Below are 20,339 nucleotides of genomic sequence, written 5' to 3'. Positions count from 1 at the left end.
CATCTTTACCGTGATGCTTCATAAAAAAAGCTGAACAATCTTCTATCAACACGTCGCATTGTTACCTTCATTTCCTTGGCTGGTGCGGCTTCCTCAATCGTTCTCTCATACTGCTGCTTCAAAGCCTGAGTTGAAACCTTTGGTACGTCTTCTCCACCAAAAAGCATAACTGAATTAGACACAAGAAAAAGGCTGTCTCATTAAGTCATTGGTGGTGAGGGGAACTCAGGCAAAGTGGAAAGAGAAAAAAATCATTTCATTAAAAACCTGAGTAGTTTTCATTTTTCGGCTACCATGCAGCAGTGATTGCTAATATTTTACCTTCCTGGCTTTGCACTGATTAGATTTGCTGCTATGCACTGAATTGAAAATCATCTATACTCCAACTCATTTTCACAGCTCATCCTTTATTCAGCTTGCAGTGGGAACAATCATTAATATACATTCCACAAGCAAGGCTGTGATAAAAACGACCAAATTACAATATAAAAAGGCAAAGGCGGAATAACCTGGTTCATTGTAATGGTTCCCATAACTGGCAGCCACATTGTTCTGGTGGACTCTTTGATCATGGATAACCTGTAAAAAGATAATAACGAATGATTAAAATTCTGGAAACGGTGCTGCTGCTCCTGACTGTTTTCAATCAGAGCAAAATGAAAGACCTCGCACTTGTTAACTTTATACAGGGAATGTAGTTACTCAATAATAATCAAGACTGTGTAGAGGGTCAGCTGTGACAAATACCTCCTGTCGAGAGATGTTTGTAGTGGGGATAACCTCCCTGGCACTGCTTTTCGCTGTCACCTCAGAGCTGCTTGAAATTTCCTGTTGAACACAAAGAAAACCAAACATTAGGGACGTGGGCATGAATTTGTCACTGCTTTCACTGCAAAAGTGAAGTCAGTTAAATTAAGACTTTCTTCATACCAACTTGTTTTGGTGTAATAGTATTTTACTTTCATATTACTTACAGGGGAGTGCATTATGAAAAAAAATACCTTATAATGATTTTGCTACAGTGATATACGTTCCTTTAGTCTCATTCAGAGGGACAACGTTGAAAAAGTTCTGTTTCCTCCCTCCCGTGTTATTTCACATTTTGTAAAAAGTCAGCTCCAAACGCGCCAGCTGGATTTTCTTCCCATTATGAGTCATAAGGGGGAAACTCCTCCTCCTGATAATCCTGGCTCCTCCCACCTTACATAAGAATGTTAGCTCCTCCCACTCAAACTACCTCACAAGTAAAACAAGGTTGATATCACAGTTAATAACTTTACATTCAGTATATAGATAATCCGAAGCGCAGCGTGAGCGCTCACAATCAGCTTCACTTTTAGCAGCCGTAAAAATAAAGCTCAAATACTATGTTGTTGGGCAAATTATCTGTCAACAGAAAAGTTGACCAATATTTTGTAACACAAGCAAAAAGATCTTGCATAGGGCCTCAGTTTTTCCTTTTTCAAAAACAATGTAAACATTTAGAGAAGGGATGGGTGAGGGCTGCGTTAACACCTTGATTTGAGGTGGTCCTCAGGTGCTCTTGAGAAAGTGGACAAAAAGTTGTTGTTTGGAGAAGAGGATCAATGACTTGGCTTTTTGTTGTGTTAAAAAAACAATGTGAAATAGCAGTGGCAGCTGAAACTTATAATCAGAGACAATCTTGAGGTAAAAATCCTTTATTCATCACAGGGATGTCATGTCAACGTGTTTCGACTCAGTCTAATGTGTACTTTTATTACAATCTGTTTAAGGAACTTTGTAACCTTTTATTTATTGATGTATTTATGAGTATGTGTGTGGAATGTATGGCACACTGTATGCTACTGGGCACTTGAATTTCCCCTTCTGGGGATAAATAAAGTATCTATCTATCTATCTTCAGTAGGACAATGTATACATTTATTCCGAGCTATTTCTCCTTACATCGGTCTATGTTTTGTTGTCTAAATCCTCTGTTCTTTCTGTTTTAGCCTTTTTCACTCCCATATGGTGTTTTTCCCGCTTAAATTCACATTTGTTTGCTGTAATTCAAAAATATCTTTATTCAGCTCTTCCACTAATTTTGCACTTGCGATTACTCTGCTCTCCCACAATAAACACTCATTTAAATAGGGCAGTCCCCACAATGTTTGCACCTGTTGGTATTGCACCATGAAAACCATTAGCATTCCAATCCAATTTAGCACTCTTTTGGGATCTTAGTAAATCAAGCCTTTATATTTTTTTATGCTGAAAAGTACAGTTTGTTAGTGGTGAATACAGTTGAAACTGGTTACGCTTTTTTTTTTTTTTTAAACAAGGAATTCACCACAGAGGGCGTCACCTTGATTCCTTTTAACAATACACAACTTTAATGAACAAGGTTATATCATCAGTGACAACCTTGAAAAAAAAATAACCGATTCATTAATTCTTTCAAAATGCACACAGGGAACTTGCTACACTATTGTATCATCCTATATTTGCAAGTAGTGAAATACAGCAGGAGGATGAGTAATTTGATGTTGTGATAACGCTTCATAACATCCCTTTGTGGTTTGAAACAAATGTTTTTCCATTAAAGCGCTGCTTCCCAAGGAGCGGCCAAGTGTAATTCTGCTGAAGGAGGATTTCAGTGTTCAGTGGAAGATAAACAGCAGTAGTTTCCAAAAAACTGTACAAAACTGCACGGGGGATGTCATCCTCGGAGAATCCTGGCATGCAAAGGAGATGAAAAGGAAACAAGATGATTGAGTTTGTATTCTCTGAAAGATGCATGAATAGTGTTTCCTGCACATTTGTTGAAGCTCCATCTTTCCCCACCTGAATGCACACACGGGGGATGGAATTGACCTTATACTTCCTGTGCCACTGTTAGCATGCTATTTCAGGTAGCATCTTAGCCATTTGACGCATAGCGTGAAATAAATTACCTAATAAAAGTTAACCTTCCCATTGTGTTAGCTTTCTGTTAGCATCTCTAATGAAAACAGGTCCTAAATCAGCTGTAAAATACACTAAAAACGAATATTTATCACCTCATTTATTTCCTATCTATTGCCTTGTTAGGCTTCATAATCAATGAAAATGTAGGTTCTAATATTTTTGGTGAGGGCGTTTTTTTTAAAAGGTAAAATGTTTGAAAGCTTGATATGAAATATATTCTAATAATTGTTAACTATATACACGTAGAACTGTAAATGAATCCCTAGTTTTGCTTTAAATTACAATAGACAATTTGATATAGAATGGCAATTACAATTACAAAGTAAATTATCTAAACTCAGTTACATTTTAATTGTGATTACGACAGCAACAGATTTTTAAAAATACAATTGCAATTATAACTATGCCATAATTGTAATTAATTATGAATTACAGTTACAATTACAATTATAATTGACCACAAGCCTGTCTCTGACCACTCCCCATAAGGTGTTTGAATATTAATTTGATATGAGTAGCTGTGTTTCCATTACAGATTTTTTCAAAATAAAAGCGATATTCCTAAATGTTGATAAATTATGATTGTGCTTTAAACGTGTTTCCATTGAACGTTGTTTTGGGGCCTCGCAACTCCTGTGAAATCTCATCCCGTGAGGCCTTGGGCTGAAAGATGGACGCTCCAAACCTCCTGATAACACTCTGTATTCCTTTGTTGTTTCACGTCTAATACTTTCTTTCAGTATAACGCTAAGAAGTGGTCATGTGACCATGTATGTCACATCCTGTGATGTGTATTTGCGGAAAAAGTGTTTCCATAGCGCTTTTGCGACACATTTCAACATATGAAATTCCTCCTCGTGAAAGCTTAACTTTTTTTTTTAGCGAGTGCTTGTTCCAAATTCAGGTGTTCCCATCACCAGTTTTTATTGCGCTATTTAGATTTTGCACATTGCCAGCTAGTGATATGAACCACAGTTAAGCTCTAGTAGTACTCATATGTGGAGTACATGTACTCAATTTTGGTCTACGAGTGTGCGAGTACACTTTACGAGTGAGGATATTTTATAATTGTTCAGAGAAGAGGATATTTTCATGTGTACGACACTTTTTGCCCATCGTACTTAAAAGTAAACACGTTTATTATAATGTGGATGCCTACAAAAGGTTAGACAAACTTCTTTAGTTCAAGAACCCCCTTTCTCTAACTTTTGAATGCAAGTACCCCCTTTGTCCAATTAGAACATTTAGCTCAGAATACTTAACACAACTACAAACCATAATGATGAAATGAATGATTAATAACACGCATTTTAAAGAATCTAACTATGTAATAAGTGGAATGAAACAGAATTCAGTGTCTCCTGAGTAGAATTATTCCTGTTGTTTTTTTAATGTCCTCCACTGACTCTTGTATTTTTAATTCATGTGAAAATACATCAGATCATTTCTATCGTCATTTTGTGTGCTTTCTGTGTCGTTTTGTGTATTTTGTGGTTTGCTTGTTGTTTTTATTATTCAGTACATTTTTCTCTTATTGTGTGTGTTTTTGTTGTTGCGTCTATGTGTTGTTGGTATTATTTAAATTTAAATCTCAGTGTGTGTGTTTTTGTTGTCGTTTTGAGTGTTGCTGGTAATATTTAGTGTGATGATCATTTTTAACAAAATAAACATTATGAAACCCCATATTTTTTAATGCTTTCATATGTAATTTTCTACACACTCTCTCTCTCTCTCTCTCTCTCTCTCTCTCTCTCTCTCAAGTACCCCTTGTAGTGTCTTCGCGTACCACTAGGCGTACATGTACCCTCATTTGAGAAACCCTGGGTTAGACTATAAACTTGGTCTTACCTGGACTGATCTCTGCTGGTAATGGTACTGGGTGATGCTGGACTGTGTAGATGAAGAGGTTAATTCCTGGTTCTCAAACTGCCGTTTCACACTGGCCAAACCACCAGGCAGTGAACACGCCTCAGCGTCCTCCATCATCTGTCAGGAACACACAGACAGCGTGCATTATGGGTAGGACTGTTGCATCCACCAGCAGTTCATGTGCTATTTAGGTGAATGTTATTTCTGCTCTCTTCCTGTTCTATTCTACATAATTTCATGTTGCTAATGCAAAAAATGAATAGAGAAACATCATGTAAATGCGTGTGGAAATCTAAGCAGATTGGTGTTGTTATAAATGAGCCATGAATGCAGGGATATTAAAAGTTATTTTCAGGCACTCCAGGGTTTAAGGAAGGTCATGTGGATATTGACGTCAAAATGAGGCAGACCACACCGTTTTCTCAACAAACATAGAAACTTGTGACACTCCAAGAACTTGACGTACAAACTGACTTGGGAAGATATCAGACATTAGTTCCTTTTTAAACAAGCTTGCGACACAAACCAAATATTATCTGAATACAAGACAACTGTGTTTACAGCTAAAATGCTCCAGATAATTCAATACGTGGATATTGTTGTGTATACAAGTTGGTAAAAAATTCAGTTATTTTAATGTACGAACGATGCTAGCTGATGTATCGTGAAATTGCTATACTACATTTGCACTATTGCGAGTTAATTTTCCCAACATCACTTGTATTAATATTTTTCAAATACTATATTTCACTCTCTGAAGTGCTGCATTAAAGAAAAACCCAATGTTGCCTCTTCTAGCTTTGATGCTAAACTAAATTCTAAATATCAGAAGAATATAAACACATATTGTAGCTTAAATTGTATGTTTAAAAATGTAAATTGATACTGAATCATTCATATTTTTCTGAGCAGAATGTGTGTTTTTGCTCATATTTGTGAACATATGACAGACAGCACAGTAAATGCTGCTCTTTTTCATGTTTAAACACCATGTAAATTTAATGTGGATGTGCAAACGACAGCTGCAATAGGTAGAGTGTTAAAATCTTAACAGATTCCATCTGGCACATTATACCCGAACACACGCACACACACACATACACACAACACACACATCCTCGCTTGTGATCAGCTGTCAGGAAATGCCACATGAGGTTTGACAGGATCAGGATCAACTGAGGTTTTCTAAACCGTTGCACTCACTTCACTTCCTCACTTCCTGTGAAATGATGAAAGATGCATGAATGTCAAGTTCACTTACACATATTTGCCAATATCTGTTATCTGAAAAAGGATAATAGTATGCGTTTGTTGGTCAAACGTCACTTGAGACAACATGCTATCGTGCTAGAAAAGGCAAATCTGTTGAATTCACGACACTTGTTAAAACAGAGCTTCAATTGCTGTGCTGTTATATAAACTCATGCTAGTAGCAGTTATGGCAAAAACGTGGCAAGAAGAGTGTAAAAAAAAAAGTCACTAAAATGGGCCAAAAACAGTCAACAGTGGCCAAAAAATGGGCAAAAAAAGGAACCGGGTGGGAATTAATGGCAAAGGGTAGTTTTAATGAGCTAATTGTGGCAAACAATTGTGAAAAGGACCAAAAATATGGAACAAAAAGAGGCAAAGTGTATGAACAAAGGAAAAATGAACCAAAAAAGGAACAAAAGTGGTATTTATTGACAAAGGAAGTTGGAAAATGGCTAAAGGAAGTAAAAAGAGGTTGAAAAGTTGAGCAATGCTATTTGCATCGGTTAGCAAAACTAGTAAAGTGTCCAACTCGAGAAACAAAATGTATGAAGTTCAAAGGCTTAACAGATGCTCAAATTAACAGTCGCCGACATTATGTTTTAAAGAAACGTAGCTATTTAGCAGAGCCAAACGTTTAGCTGAGCAGTCAGAAAAACCTGCTTTAATAGTAACATAAAAGTAAGCTCAGCAGAACATTTGAAAAAGTAGTGAAGAGCGAGTGGAGGCAGACATTGTAACAAGTGGCCAAAAATGATCTAAAAGTGGCAAGAAAAGAGTGTAAAAAAGTGACTAAAATGGACCAAAAGTAGTCAAGAGTGACGAACAAATGGGCAAATAAAGAGGAACCAGGTGGTATTTAATAGAAAAGCGTAGTTTAAATGAGCAAAATGTGCCAAACAATAGTGAAAAAGGGCAAAAATTTGGAACAAAAAAAGGCAAAATGTAGAGAAAAAAGGAAACAAATGTTATTTATTTGGCAAAAGCTAGCTTATTTGGATGAAAAGAGTCCAAAAAATTCCAGAAAGGACAAAAATTGGATAAAAAAAAAAAATGGTATTTATTGGCAAAATAAAGTTTAAGTCTGAAAAATGTGAAAAGGGGCAAAAATGGAAGAAAATAGAATAAAGGTGGTTAAAAAGTTTCCCAGAGATGAAAATAAGTACGAATGTTACTGTAATTGAGTTTATTCTATGGGTACTTGTACTTTTTTGAGTATATTTCTAAATCAGTAATTTTACTTGTACTTAGTACGTTTCAGTAATTAATTATTTACATTTCTACACCCAACCGCTACTGAGTAAATTATTATTTTTTTGTTTTAAAGTGATTAATGGACATTTTTAAACTACAAAAAAATGAAATGACCAAACAACAATGAAATGCATCACATCATAGCTGACCAATCTGATTAAATGTAATGCACAAAACAGCATTGATTGATGGTTATTTTCACAGTTTTTAGAGTTCATAAATTTTGCTCAACTTAGAGACGAAGAATTTTTTATTTTGAATTTATTGTTCATTTATTTAAAAGTTTAAAAGTTTTGTGCAATTGTGCAAGATTTGGTCTCTTCCTTTTTAAGTTCATGCATGAGATGTTGACTGTACGCAAGGGAACCGCGGCAACATTTATTACCAGAAAGAAACATCGGGGGTGAAAGTAACTAGTAATGTTTACTTTGAGCACTAATTAATTGAGCTAATTCTTACTTGTACTTGAGTATTTTATGTATGATTTACATGCACTTGAGTACTGTTTACACCTCTGTCAATAGCTAGTAACGACATCTAATTAGGGAAAGTCCATGAAATGGAAACGAAACACATACTCTAAAACAGTGGTTCACAAACTTTTCACAATCCCGCACCCCTTCAGACATTTAACCCAAAGACATGTACCCCCTACTCCTCAATTAAAAAACACAATAATGTAATGTCATATACAATGTAGCCCTACAGTGAATTTCACCTATCCTGTTGAGGAATAATATATAATGATGACTAGAATATTTGCATTTCCTGAAGAAAATGCAAGTGAGGATGCAGGTGCTGGCCTGTGTTGCACTGCATTAGCTTAGCATTGGCATAGCATTATCTAGCATTAGCATTAACCTAGCAATAGCATTAACCTAGCATCAACATTAACATTAGCACAGCAATAGCATTAGCCTAGCATTAACATTAACCTAGCATCAACATTAACGTTAGCACAGCAATAGCATTAGCCTAGCATTAACATTAGCCTAACATTAATATTGACCTAGTATTAGCTTCAACATAGCATTATCATTAGCCTAGCAATGGCAATAGCATTAACCGAGCATTAGCAATACTCTAGCAATAACAATAACATAGCAATAGAATTAGCCTAATATTAGCATTAGCCTAGAATTAACATCGACCAAGCATTAGCCTAACAATAGCATTAGCCTTAACCTAACATGAGTCTAGCAATAACGATAACCTAGCATTAGCCTAGCAATGGCAATAGCATTAACCGAGCATTAGCAATACTCTAGCAATAACAATAACATAGCAATAGAATTAGCCTAATATTAGCATTAGCCTAGAATTAACATCGACCAAGTATTAGCCTAACAATAGCATTAGCCTTAACCTAACATGAGTCTAGCAATAACGATAACCTAGCATTAGCCTAGCAATAGCATTAACATTAACTGCTCTATTTATATCCTAGTTTCCAATGTTGTCATTGTTTTGGATTTTCATTCACATACCCCCTTCTGACAATTTGAGTAACCCACTTTGGGAACCTGGGCTCTAAAACAAAATTGGGGAAAATTTGAAGTTGAGGCTCTAAATTTGTTGTTTGCTGATTCGTGATGTACAGACATAATGCTGTTTCATATTAACTTTCCTTCCCCTCGTACAGACAATCCTTAAAGACCTGTGCTGCCTTCCTAAAGCCCATGACTGCACATTTCACCAGGGCGTCTGTCTGGCTCATCCCTGTCTCTGGTTACACGTATCGCCTTACCGCAGCGGAAGCGGCGGAAGTGCCGCTTCCCTTCTTGGACACAGCAGCCTGGTACATGGCCAGTCGTTCTTTCACAGACACCGGCTCGGCCTCCTGCTCCTCAGCGCTCAGCGTAGCCTTGATCCCCTCAGGACGTCCTGGGCAGGGTTTACTGACGCCGCCTGCAGCTACACACAGACACAAAGATGTTGCTTATTATCACCTTTAACTGACAGATATGAGAATGGAGCTTGTGTCAATGTGTGAATTAGGAAGCACTGACACCTTTGATGGAAGATAAAATAGTCGCACAGTGTTGAATATTTACACAATAAGCTCGTAAACAATCACTTCAGGATAAAAACAGTTTTTCATGCCAAGTTGCGACTAGATACGGCCTTGCATCTTTGGTCTCTTTGTATCAAAGGATATTGGCACAGTTGCACCTTTTTTGTTACAAAAAAGCCTGAAGGTAATAACAAATTGTAAAAAAAAAAAAAATCCCTTCAGTTCTTTAGTTCTTATGTGCTACTGGATGTGCTACTATACGTACACTTATGTGATAAACTTCCTGTGTTTTTTAAAGGAGTTAGCAGTTAGTGAGCAAGGAATCAATATTGATGGCAGTTCTTTCAAAGACGAAAACTTTTTTGAAACAAACCTAAAATTGTAAACAGGAGTTACAGTGTTTAGCCTACGTGCAGGTGCTCTTATTTTGAAAGGGTACCTGGATGAAGGTGAAAGATGGCATTCTACGTCTACAGCTTTCAGCTGCTTGCACCAAACAAGTGAGTCGAACCCTTTGTTTACCACAGAAAGTTACGCAGATAGTCAAAAAGCGGCGGCTCAAATCGAAAAAGGTGAACAAGAAATAAAAATATATTAAATTAAGCTGTGGCGTCGTGGTGTTGAACGTAACGTGCGATTACGTAAATCTGTATATTTGCCACATACGAACTAAAGTCTAATGATAATGTTGCATTTCTGCGCTAATTTTCCCCGTAAACATGTAGTTAAATGCATAGAAAAGAAATCTGGGGCGAAAATCTTGCTACGAAATCTTGTGATCCAAATTTAATCTTGTGAAATGAAAAAAAGACATCAATTAGACCCTCACTTACATATTTTGGGACAATATCATACATTTTCACAATATATTAAAATTGGTGAGTGAATTTCCAACAAGTGTAAATCTCAGTGCAAAATTTTGTGCGATGTGATCTTGCGTCATTTCATGAATATTGAATTATAAATAATAATTCACTCAATTAACCAGATTAGGAATGTTTGGCATGATTGTGGGAAGTTTAATAGCCAGTACGGTTGCCATACGGACAACCCCTGGTGCTACTGGTACGGTTAACGAAGTACACATATGTAACGTCTTAGGGTCAGGGTTAGGGTTAGGTTATAACCACTTATGACCACTAGGGTTGGGTAGGCACTGCCTACCTTGCCTACCCTGACGGCACGTCACTGATTATAACCCAATATCGCAACAATTTTTAGGGTTTAGGGTTTGGTTTAGAGTAAGGTTTAGTTTTAGTCACGCGACCTAAGCTGACCATTGACTGACCTATCACATGACCTAAACTGGCCAAATAGGGGCACTGCGTACGGATAGAATGTCGGTATATTGATGCAGCACTGTACGGATAGCCACTGCCTTAAATGTTACTGACTAGTTTTTACCTATGATGGTATTTTAGTTCCCCGCAACTCTGAAAAAAAGGAGCAATCGTGTCAGAAAATGGATGGATAGATGGTATTTTACTCTACTTTAGTAGACTATTATGAAATATGGAATACAAGTTCTGTTTCTTGCTTTATTGTGAGTGATTTCAGCATTCAAATATCTCTCAGTTTGATGAATTAAACCTTATGATTAAACACTGCAAATATTCTGAAAGGAGCACAGGAAACACTGACATTAATCTAAAGCCGACTCATCAATCTTAAATCGTCAAAGCTCTGCTTTATCCGTCTTCATAGTGCTCAGTGCTTCCCTGCAGATAGCCAATTAGAGAAGCTCATTGATTTTACATTTAACTTTTCTCTGCTACGATGCATCAAAAGGCCACAGAGAAGGTTTAGGCTAGGCTCCCCCTACGCCCACGGTGAACCTCAGCTCCTGGCATGGTTTCCAACCTCACTGTGGGATGAACCCCAACCCTGAAGAGAAAAAGATAAAAACACTCCCTCATTACGAGCTCACCCTGTCACCTTTTGACATTTTGAAATCCCCCTCTCCTTGTTGTGTTTTCTCTACGTGCACGCCCCTGGCTGAAGCTGCGGCTCTGAGCAGAGGTCAGTGTTCTGCTCTAGAGCTGATGGATGTTTTTTTTTTAATATCTCAAAGCAGCTGCCTCTTAAAAGCGCGGGGATCAGATGAAGGTCCCCTCGGTGCAGATGGAAGAGCAGGAACAGATTCTGGGACACGGCGTTGAAGCTTCGCTACGTGCCTTCAAAATAAGGAAATCAAAGGTTTCGTCTGTGGAGCTGATATCTCATTTAATTGCATCTTCATATCCACTATGTAGCAAAGGGGACACATAACGACATTTCACTGCTGAGGTCTCGTCCAGCCATGTGGGCTGAATCTCTCAGTTTGGACTTTAAGGTACAGGTGAACATTATGATTATGTAGTAAATAACCGTTATCATTAAATACAAAGTAATCTTTTACTTCTAGTTTTTGCAGGAATTTAAGTCTAACATACAAACTTTAACAAAAAACAATTTCAGCTGATAAATAGCTATATGCATCAAAGATATATCACCAATAAATACTTTTACTGCTTTTATTTATTGATTTTACAGACAATTAAGGAAAATGTAAACCTTTAATATACATTAACATGAATATAGGTTTTTTTTTATTTAAATGTGTGCTATGGAGGGTTTTTCATATTATGGTTGATGTTATCTCAGCTGATTTATGACAGGGTACAAAACATAATGTAAAAAGCTTTTCAGACAGTTAATCTATGTCTCTGTTAATAATGCTAGCTTTATTACTGGCAGGTTATCTTTAGAACAACAATAACGACACACACTAAGCTAGCTACTTCAGCCAAGTCGTCACTTAATACTTAATGACACATGCATGAGTCCGAGCAGCACCAACCGAAATACGCCACAAGTCTGATGCCATCACTCCGCCGTGTTTAGCTTTCTGCTAAGTCCAGTGGTGCAAACAGGAGCTCTGCTTAAAATAAATAGGCTTCAATACAGCTGCTTACAACTGATAAAAAAATGGGTCAGAAACGCTACACCTTGGGCTTAGCGCCAGCATGATGACAGGCTCTCAAAGATAATGCCCTCGTTTATTACTCAAGATAAATCTTCGTGTCATAGTTGGAGGCAGAAGGTTTTGTTTGCCCGTGAGCGCTGACGACAGCTTACTGGGTATCTCTAGCTTCTCAGAAAGGAATATCACAGTGTGGAGGTGAGGTAACCAGGCTTCAGGAACGAGTAGGAAGCAGGATGTCTGACCGCAGGGCAAGGGGGGGAAAAACCACACTGAGCCTTTTTATAAACCTGCCTGGTCTGAGGTGTCATGTCGCCCTGTAACAGTTTGATTTATGGAGTGAAAGTGTGTTTGAGAGCGAAAGCCTGGAGGCAGCCATAAAACAATGGAAGAATTGTTACAATAACGTTAATACTAAAAACCTCTCAATATCCAAGTTTATATTAGTGTTCAAATTAGATTTCTTTTTTTACCAAATTCAGGACACGGAAGACGCCTTCCAACAGCAACATTCCTGAATCTGATAAGGCGTTATCAAGCATCTCTGCAGAAAGTCGGCCATTGAGCCCATGGGCAACTGGTGGCCCGGGGGCCAAATGTGGCCCTTGGTCTAATTCTGTGCAGCCCCCAAGTCAAATCCACCAAAAATTGGAGCACAGAATGTCAACAAAAAGACACAAAGCAACAATAAAACCACAAAAGATTCCAAACACACAAAAAAGACTCACAAAATGCACAAAAGGATATCAGACACACAAAACATCTACCTAAACTCACAAAACAATGACACATATACAAAATGACATGCACTAAAGAAACACACAACGCTAACACAATTGTATACAACATAATAAATACTGAAAAACCCCAAAAAGGCATAGATTGAATATAAACAAAATGAAAACATAACACACAAGAAAAAATAACAAAAACACACGTAATGACTCTTAAAATACAGAAATTCCCAAAATGACAAATAAATACACAAAGTTATTTCAAAAACACGACGAAATGACTAAAAACTCAGAAAAAGCTCCACAAAAAGACAACAAACAACAACAAAACCATTCTTTCCAGTGTCAATGCTCAGATTGGTCGTTATACTTAGTACTGGCATCAACGTTGATAAAGTGGCCCTCGGGTCAGAAAATCACATTTTTGTGGCCCTGCTGCTATAACAGTTTCCATGGCCATGAGCATGGAGCAGGTAAAAAAACTGAGACCTGGGGGATATTTCTGCTCTAATATCTACTTTATCTGGAATTTAACACAAGAAGCGGTGCAAGCATGTGCCAAAAGTAGTAGAATTTGGCAGTATACCTCCAGGTTGATGTATTTAGGGTTTCAAGCTGTTGATGCTAGTAATAGTTACAGTAAATGTAATAATTACTTTTATTTGAAAAGGACAGTGCACATTGATGAACAAATGTATAAAAGAAAGAAAAAAAATAATTATATTTTGTAAATGCGCTAGTTAGCAAAAATGCTAATTTGCATCTGTTGTCTCTTGGCAGGTCACAAAACAGACATTATTCACAAGACTTAAAGTACATAAATACAATACAATCAGACAATCAACAATACAAAGTGTATGAATATAAGAGTTACAGTTAAAGTGCTTAAGTTAGGGTGTGTATTGCCAGTGTATGAGCTCTTTGGAAAGTGCACAAAGTCAAAGTTCACATATACAAAATCAACAAATGCAATATATGTATACATACGTCTATATATACATACATCTATGCAAATATGTACCGGGTAATTCACTTGTATTGTCATATGCTCAATACTTACACAAAATGTGTTCTCTGCTTTTAACTAGAGATGGGTAATATTATCGGCCCATTAATATTATCAGCGTATATTAACCATAAAATGAAATCAGTATCGGTTTTGTGTGTTCTTGTTTGAGACAGTATTGTTATTTTGCACAGGTGATTTTTATTTGTAGAAAACATCCAGTGGAATATCACATTAAAAATAGGCTTTAATGTGTTATTTCCATAGAGATATTCATTACCTGACCTCTAATTAAGGTGGTGTTAAGGGGGCCCGTGTATATATTGTATCGGTTATTTCAGTGTTGGACAACATTGACATCTCGGATATTGGCAAACGTCCCTATTTTTAACCCATCCCTAAGGATGAGTGTAGAGCCTCAGGAGTATTTTGGGGATAAAGGCCTTGTTCAAGAACTCACAATAGTGGTGTGGGTATCATTCAAACCAGCAACCCTCCACTTTTTAATATCCTTCTTTAACACCTAGTTTCATACTGCAATACAGTATACAAACCATACTCCTATTGATTCTCCGTACACTGGTAAATGTAGTATAGGACGAAAAAAAAACAAGTGTTTCTACAATAAGTGAAGCGATTAACGACTCACCGCTGCAAACCAAAGCAAGAGCTCTAGTTTTTGCATTATGTGAGAAAATATCTTTCTTGTCAATGACATATTTTGGCTTCTTGATGGACAGTGTCTACTGGCGGTATCGGCTCTACTCTCTTTGTGAGCATTTCCACTGGGAACAAGTGCCTCCTGCGTGGTACCTGGTGTTGCTTATATTTTAGTACCTCCTTTGTTGAGGTTTCAAAAAAAGCAGCCCTGGTTAGAAAATGTGACGTGGGCACAAAACACTGATTGGGTCTGAGAATCATCGCAGCGTAGAGTCGTCAACTCACGCACAGAGAGGAAGCATTTGGCCACCATTGATTTTTGTTGGCGATCTTGTGACAATGGCAGCAAAAAAGTGCAATCCATGGAGTCTGGCATTTTTCATATGTCGGGTTGGTGCTCAATGGAAACACTCTGGAAAACAAGGACCCCCTGTAAGGTGTACGTTTCACTTCATAGCTAGAGTTGTCTTCTACCAGTGGCAAAGGATGGAAAGGTAATGGGAGAAGGGAAAGGGCTTTGCTGCTGGTGCTACGCATACATCCGCTACGCTGTGGCTATATTAAGCTGAGCCGAGGTTCGCTGACCTTCCTCTCACAGGAGAAGGCAGAGGGACGGGGAATATAGGTGGTGTGGCGTCACGGCTCACGGCCAAATCAGCAGCTATGGAGCCCCTCCCCCCTAATCACAGAGGTGCTACTTTCTCCTCTGGTCTCTTCTCCTTCAGCCATACAATTTACTATCAGGCACACACTGACCACAAAACCTTTGCGGTGTTTGACAGAGAGGTGAAGCGAGTTCTGCTAATTGAAATGTCAGCCATGGTGGGCGACTTCTTCCTCACTGACAAAACCAAAACAGGCCCCATAATTAAGCTGTCAAATCCATCAAAATGACTTCTTTATGCAGAGACCGGATCCCCCTCAAGCGGTTCCTTATGCTAGGCTAAGCACTTTTGTCTCTGATTCGCCATGCTTTCAGAATACTCCAGATCAAAGAGCTCATTGGTTGTGTCTGGCGGAAAGAAAGAAAAAAGGCCCTCACACATATTTCATGACTAATCCCGGAGGACTCTTGGAAACAGCACAATCTTCACTCTCGTCGCGCTCTGAATCCCCGATCGCGACACCAAAGGCGTCTCGTGTCTGAGCGTCGACGATGACACATTGAACAGATGATGATTAGCAGCAAATTTTTAGATCTCCATCTCTGTCTGGATAACTCAGATCTTTCCACAACATTACCATTTCTTTTAAAATGTGCAGTTAATTGTTAATCATTTTGGGTACTACCTCAGTAGTAGCAGTACTCCAAACTAAACTAGTTTGACCCTAGTTCAGAGTATCAATAAAACATTTAAAGAAATGTAAATATAAACTCATTAATTTAGCCAATATTGATTACTCTCCATTCTGTTTTATTTAGCTTACATGTAATATTAATGTCTGCTTATCATCAATTATGAATATAATGAGTATGAAAGACAAATCTGTTATTTATCTTTTTTTTATTGTGTAAAAATTCAAACTGTAAATATATTTAACTCATCACAACAAACTTGAGTTACTAAAATTTATCATTTGCCATTTCAGCTTTCAAAATAAAACCCTGTACAGAGGCCAAAATACTTTAAAACCCCCCTTTTTTTTGTAATGCTCTTTTGTACATTTTTTTCAATCAATATCTAATGTTAGCTTATGAGCACATGTTGTACACATGATGACATAACTATTTGCCATGCGGTTGTAGTTGTTTTGGTCCGTATCTTTGAGGTTGTGTGGCTCATGAGGCCCTATTCAAATGCACTGACCGCATACAGCCAGAAACGGAAAAAAAAAACACACACAAAATGACAACAAAGGCAGACACAACAACCACGTAAACAAACAAAATGACTACAAAAACACAAAAATAACATCACATTACACAAACTGTCAACATAATTACAGAAAGTGACCCCAAAAATGCAAAAATCCACAATACAAATGCAGAAAATGACAGAAAAATGCACAAAAAAATAACAAAAACACATCTAATGACTCAAAGACACGCACACAAAATGACTACAAACGTTATTCTAAATGCTGACATAAATGTTGATAATGTGGCCCTCAGATCAGATACAAGAACATTTTTGTGGCCCCTGCTGTAATAGAGTTGCCCATACCTGCCTTGGAGTATTAGCCTCATTTCTAAGTGCCCAAAAACGTAGAGTTTTCAAGTCTGAAGTCCATCATAGAATCATCGTAGAGAAAATACTTGTAAATACTAAAAAATGTTACAACTCTTAAAATGGTTGGGCAGAAAGATAAGATGAGGTACAATCTACGATCATAACTCACCTTCTCGTAAGTCAATCTTTTAATGAAACCACAATAGAATCCAATGGAACAGAAAGAAGTCAGCGAGGCTAGGAGACCAGCTCCAGCTCCAACAGAACACCCGGCAGCTCAGTGAGGCCCCGGTATCCAGTGACAGCTGATTTTATTTTAGAAGGCCCCCTTCGTAACAAAATAGGACGGGCCTGCGAGGAAAGAGGGTGTGCAGACGTGGGCTGTGCTTTTTTTAGTCTGGAGGTACAAAACATGCTCCTAACCTTATGTCACTGGCGTCTAATGGAAGTAAACGTTCAACGACGTGAGCTGGAGATCACACTTGACACGTCCTTCATTAACTCGACGTAGAGAGGAGACACTTGGCCTTTTAAATCACTGCTTGTTAGTGTGCTGAATATCGTGGCATTTTATGATGAGGCACAGGCAGCAGGGACACATTAATATAATGGAGAATATTGAAGATGTTTCTGTGAAACCGGTGTTCATTTTACCTTATGACTGACTTCTGCAGACAACCAGCTAAAACTCACTCTCTGTCACTGGTTAAAACAAGGCACCAGTTGATTTGAAGAATCCTAAAGATACTAAATACGAGTTCTATTTGTGTCAGTCCACATTATTACATGGAATGTGCCACATATTGAGCAATGCTGCTCTATGAATAACTTTAAAGAAGGTTTTTTAGCAACTTTACAGTGAGTTGTGGGACAAAGGCTTTTATTTTGAAGGAAATTTTCAATCTTGCTTCTAACAGTAGGGGTCGATAATGAATTTACCGTGGTTTTCTCCAGTTTTTCAGTAAGTTCTGACAAAATCTATGTTGTATTTTTCATTGAAATGCACTTTTTTCTGACTTAAGTTTATATTCACAACATTAATTTACAATTTTCATCCTTTCATTGTTGTGAAATTCAAAAGGCAATTAATTCTTCGCAAAAGCTGCGCTATTCGATTCAAGAGCGATGATTATGTGAACTGATGTTTCCATCATATTTTCTCGTATTTATACGCTATTGTCATTCAACATTAAAACACAAATCCAGGAAGAGCCACTGCTGTGGTATGACACAGTGTTCTCCCCCCATGTGCATACAATATTCTCAAACATTAACAAAAACAAACATTTGCAAATAATGTCGTTGAGGGCTTACTTTGAGGAGTTTAAGGTTTAAACACTCGACCACAACTCAAACTAAAAGAAAAACTTGTACGCAAAGAATCCATGTTTAGCAGGTTAGCGGCCAGACCTCAAAAAGGCCTTATTTGGAGAGATATCCCTCCTTCGCCACGGTAGAACAAAGTAGGTATTTTATTTTAAAGCATTTTAGTGATATACCCTGAGGAACATTGTTGAGATTTATCAAAAACACAAAATTAACGAATAAATTCACTCCGAAACATTTGCTTATGTCATATTTTGCACCAAAATGTCAACAATGATGAGACACATCTTTAACAAAACCATTTGGGTCATTTCTAAATCTATTTTCGTCGTCAGATCACAAAAAGTATTTTGACTTTGGGAATATTTTGTGCAAGATTGTCCATAACATTGTCAATATATACGGCAGAGTATCATTTAAGGTCTTAAAATCAGCCTAGTTCATTACAAATTAAAAAAGTTGGCAAGAAAAAACAATTATTGTGTGAAAATAGTCGCCAAACTAACATTACTCCCTAATTTTCCAGCAAAATCGAAAAACTAACTGAAATTTGGAATGGACTGGGATGATTTTAAGACCTTAAACAAAACTCTGACGTGGTTATTGACAATTTTGCGCAACATTAGTTGCAAAGTCATAATGTTTTTGACTGTTAATTTGTCACCTTTTGTCATCTGACGGCCAAAATAGATTAAGAAGCGACTATGTGTCTCTTCATTGTCGACATTTTAATATCAAATATGACATCAAATACATTTTTAAAATTTATTTATTTGATAGTTTCATGTTTTCGATGGTATATCGAGGGTATATTGCTAAAAATGTGCTCAAAAACACTCCTGCCACCAATTTCGGAGACCACGAGAACCATTTTCTCACTTCTTATATATCAAAAAAACACAGTTGTGTTTTGTTCTATCATGGGGAGGGGTATCTGATTTTTTTCTCGTGCTGACCACAGACCTATAGAGTTTATTGCAATAATCACGTAACAGTATAACATTAACACTATCGATTACCATTATTTATCATCCAGTTCACTGAATTGTTTGCTCAATCCTCAATGTTTTGACTGTAAGAAATCGCCTTCTTTCTTTCTACCCTTCTCAAGGACGGCCAATCAGATTGACCAAAAGGCTAAGTGATCGATGCAGTGTCAGGAGATTTGGTGTCGTGAGCAAAATGAACCGTTCTATCTAGACACACACTGGTCATCAATAGTAGAGAGGAGACAGGGAAAGGAATGAAGATTTCACTCATTTTCAGTCTGTAATTGTTTCTTTCGCAGCCCTGGAGCAAAGGCAGCAGTTTCCTTTTGAACTGAGTTCAGTCCTTCACAAGCTGGACTTTTTTTCTTCTTAAAAGTGACTATTTATCATTTGTGCATTGTCAGCTGTTCACATTCTTGCAGATGAAACGTTCAGCAATGAGTCGACTGAAGGAAAGAGTTGGGAGAAGCTGCTCTTCACTGATAATCACACTGAATTATCCCACGGATTTCCTCCTCCTACAGTGAAAAATATAATAATAGAAGTGCTTAATGAAGCCAATTCTGAGATCATGACAAAACTTTGTGTTTCGGCAAAATCCAAAACTTCTTTTACTTGGAAATTATTGTTAAAATCTCTTTCTTTATGATTATGATTAATAATAATAATGCTAAAGAAAATCAATGACATTGCATGCATATTTTGGGAGAGTATGACATACATTTTCTATTTATATTTATATTTATTAAAAAACATAAATGTATATTTGTTTTATTTTCATTAAATATTTTTTTATTATTTTTTTGTAAAAATTAAATAAAATATATATAAATAAATAAATAAAAATGGATGAAGCACTTACATGGACTAAACCCTGAATTACATGTTTTGGGATGACCCTGATATTTTATTTTTGCTGTAAAACAAGTGGCGTGATGGCAAATGTTGTGCACTTCCGCAGCAATATAAAATTAATAACAACAATTTAGTTATTTAACTGAATTAAGCATATTTGGCAGTTCAATAACGCTAACAAACAGTACTAACATCTAATCTGAAAAAGCCGATGAAAAGGAAACAAAATGGAAATGAATAAGTTGACAAGCAACAAACAGTAATAAATGTGCGAGGTTTGAACTCCACTAACCTACTGGTTCTAAGATACACTGTAAGTACTC

General features: G+C 37.2%; 1 protein-coding gene across 8 annotated transcripts in view; it reads right to left on the bottom strand.

The window, feature by feature from the left end:
• Positions 1–20,339, bottom strand: part of xirp2a (xin actin binding repeat containing 2a) — a 58,256-nt gene that overhangs the window by 11,010 nt on the left and 26,907 nt on the right. For 3 of the 8 annotated variants that reach the window (XM_028471947.1, XM_028471955.1, XM_028471964.1), the window contains 5 exons: positions 9,047–9,213; positions 4,777–4,914; positions 748–828; positions 510–579; positions 66–169 (listed from right to left, as the gene is read on the bottom strand). In XM_028471947.1, the coding sequence (XP_028327748.1) occupies positions 66–169; positions 510–579; positions 748–828; positions 4,777–4,914; positions 9,047–9,213 (560 nt within the window). Of the gene's footprint in view, positions 1–65; positions 170–509; positions 580–747; positions 829–4,776; positions 4,915–9,046; positions 9,214–11,068; positions 11,198–16,840; positions 16,897–17,015; positions 17,176–20,339 lie in introns of those variants that run through there. The other 5 variants (XM_028471975.1, XM_028472005.1, XM_028471994.1 and 2 more) reach the window with 5 other exon arrangements.

Source organism: Gouania willdenowi, chromosome 2 (genome assembly GCF_900634775.1).
Source record: "Gouania willdenowi chromosome 2, fGouWil2.1, whole genome shotgun sequence".
Taxonomy (NCBI): domain Eukaryota; kingdom Metazoa; phylum Chordata; class Actinopteri; order Blenniiformes; family Gobiesocidae; genus Gouania; species Gouania willdenowi.
This window is presented reverse-complemented; position numbering and strand designations above follow the sequence as displayed.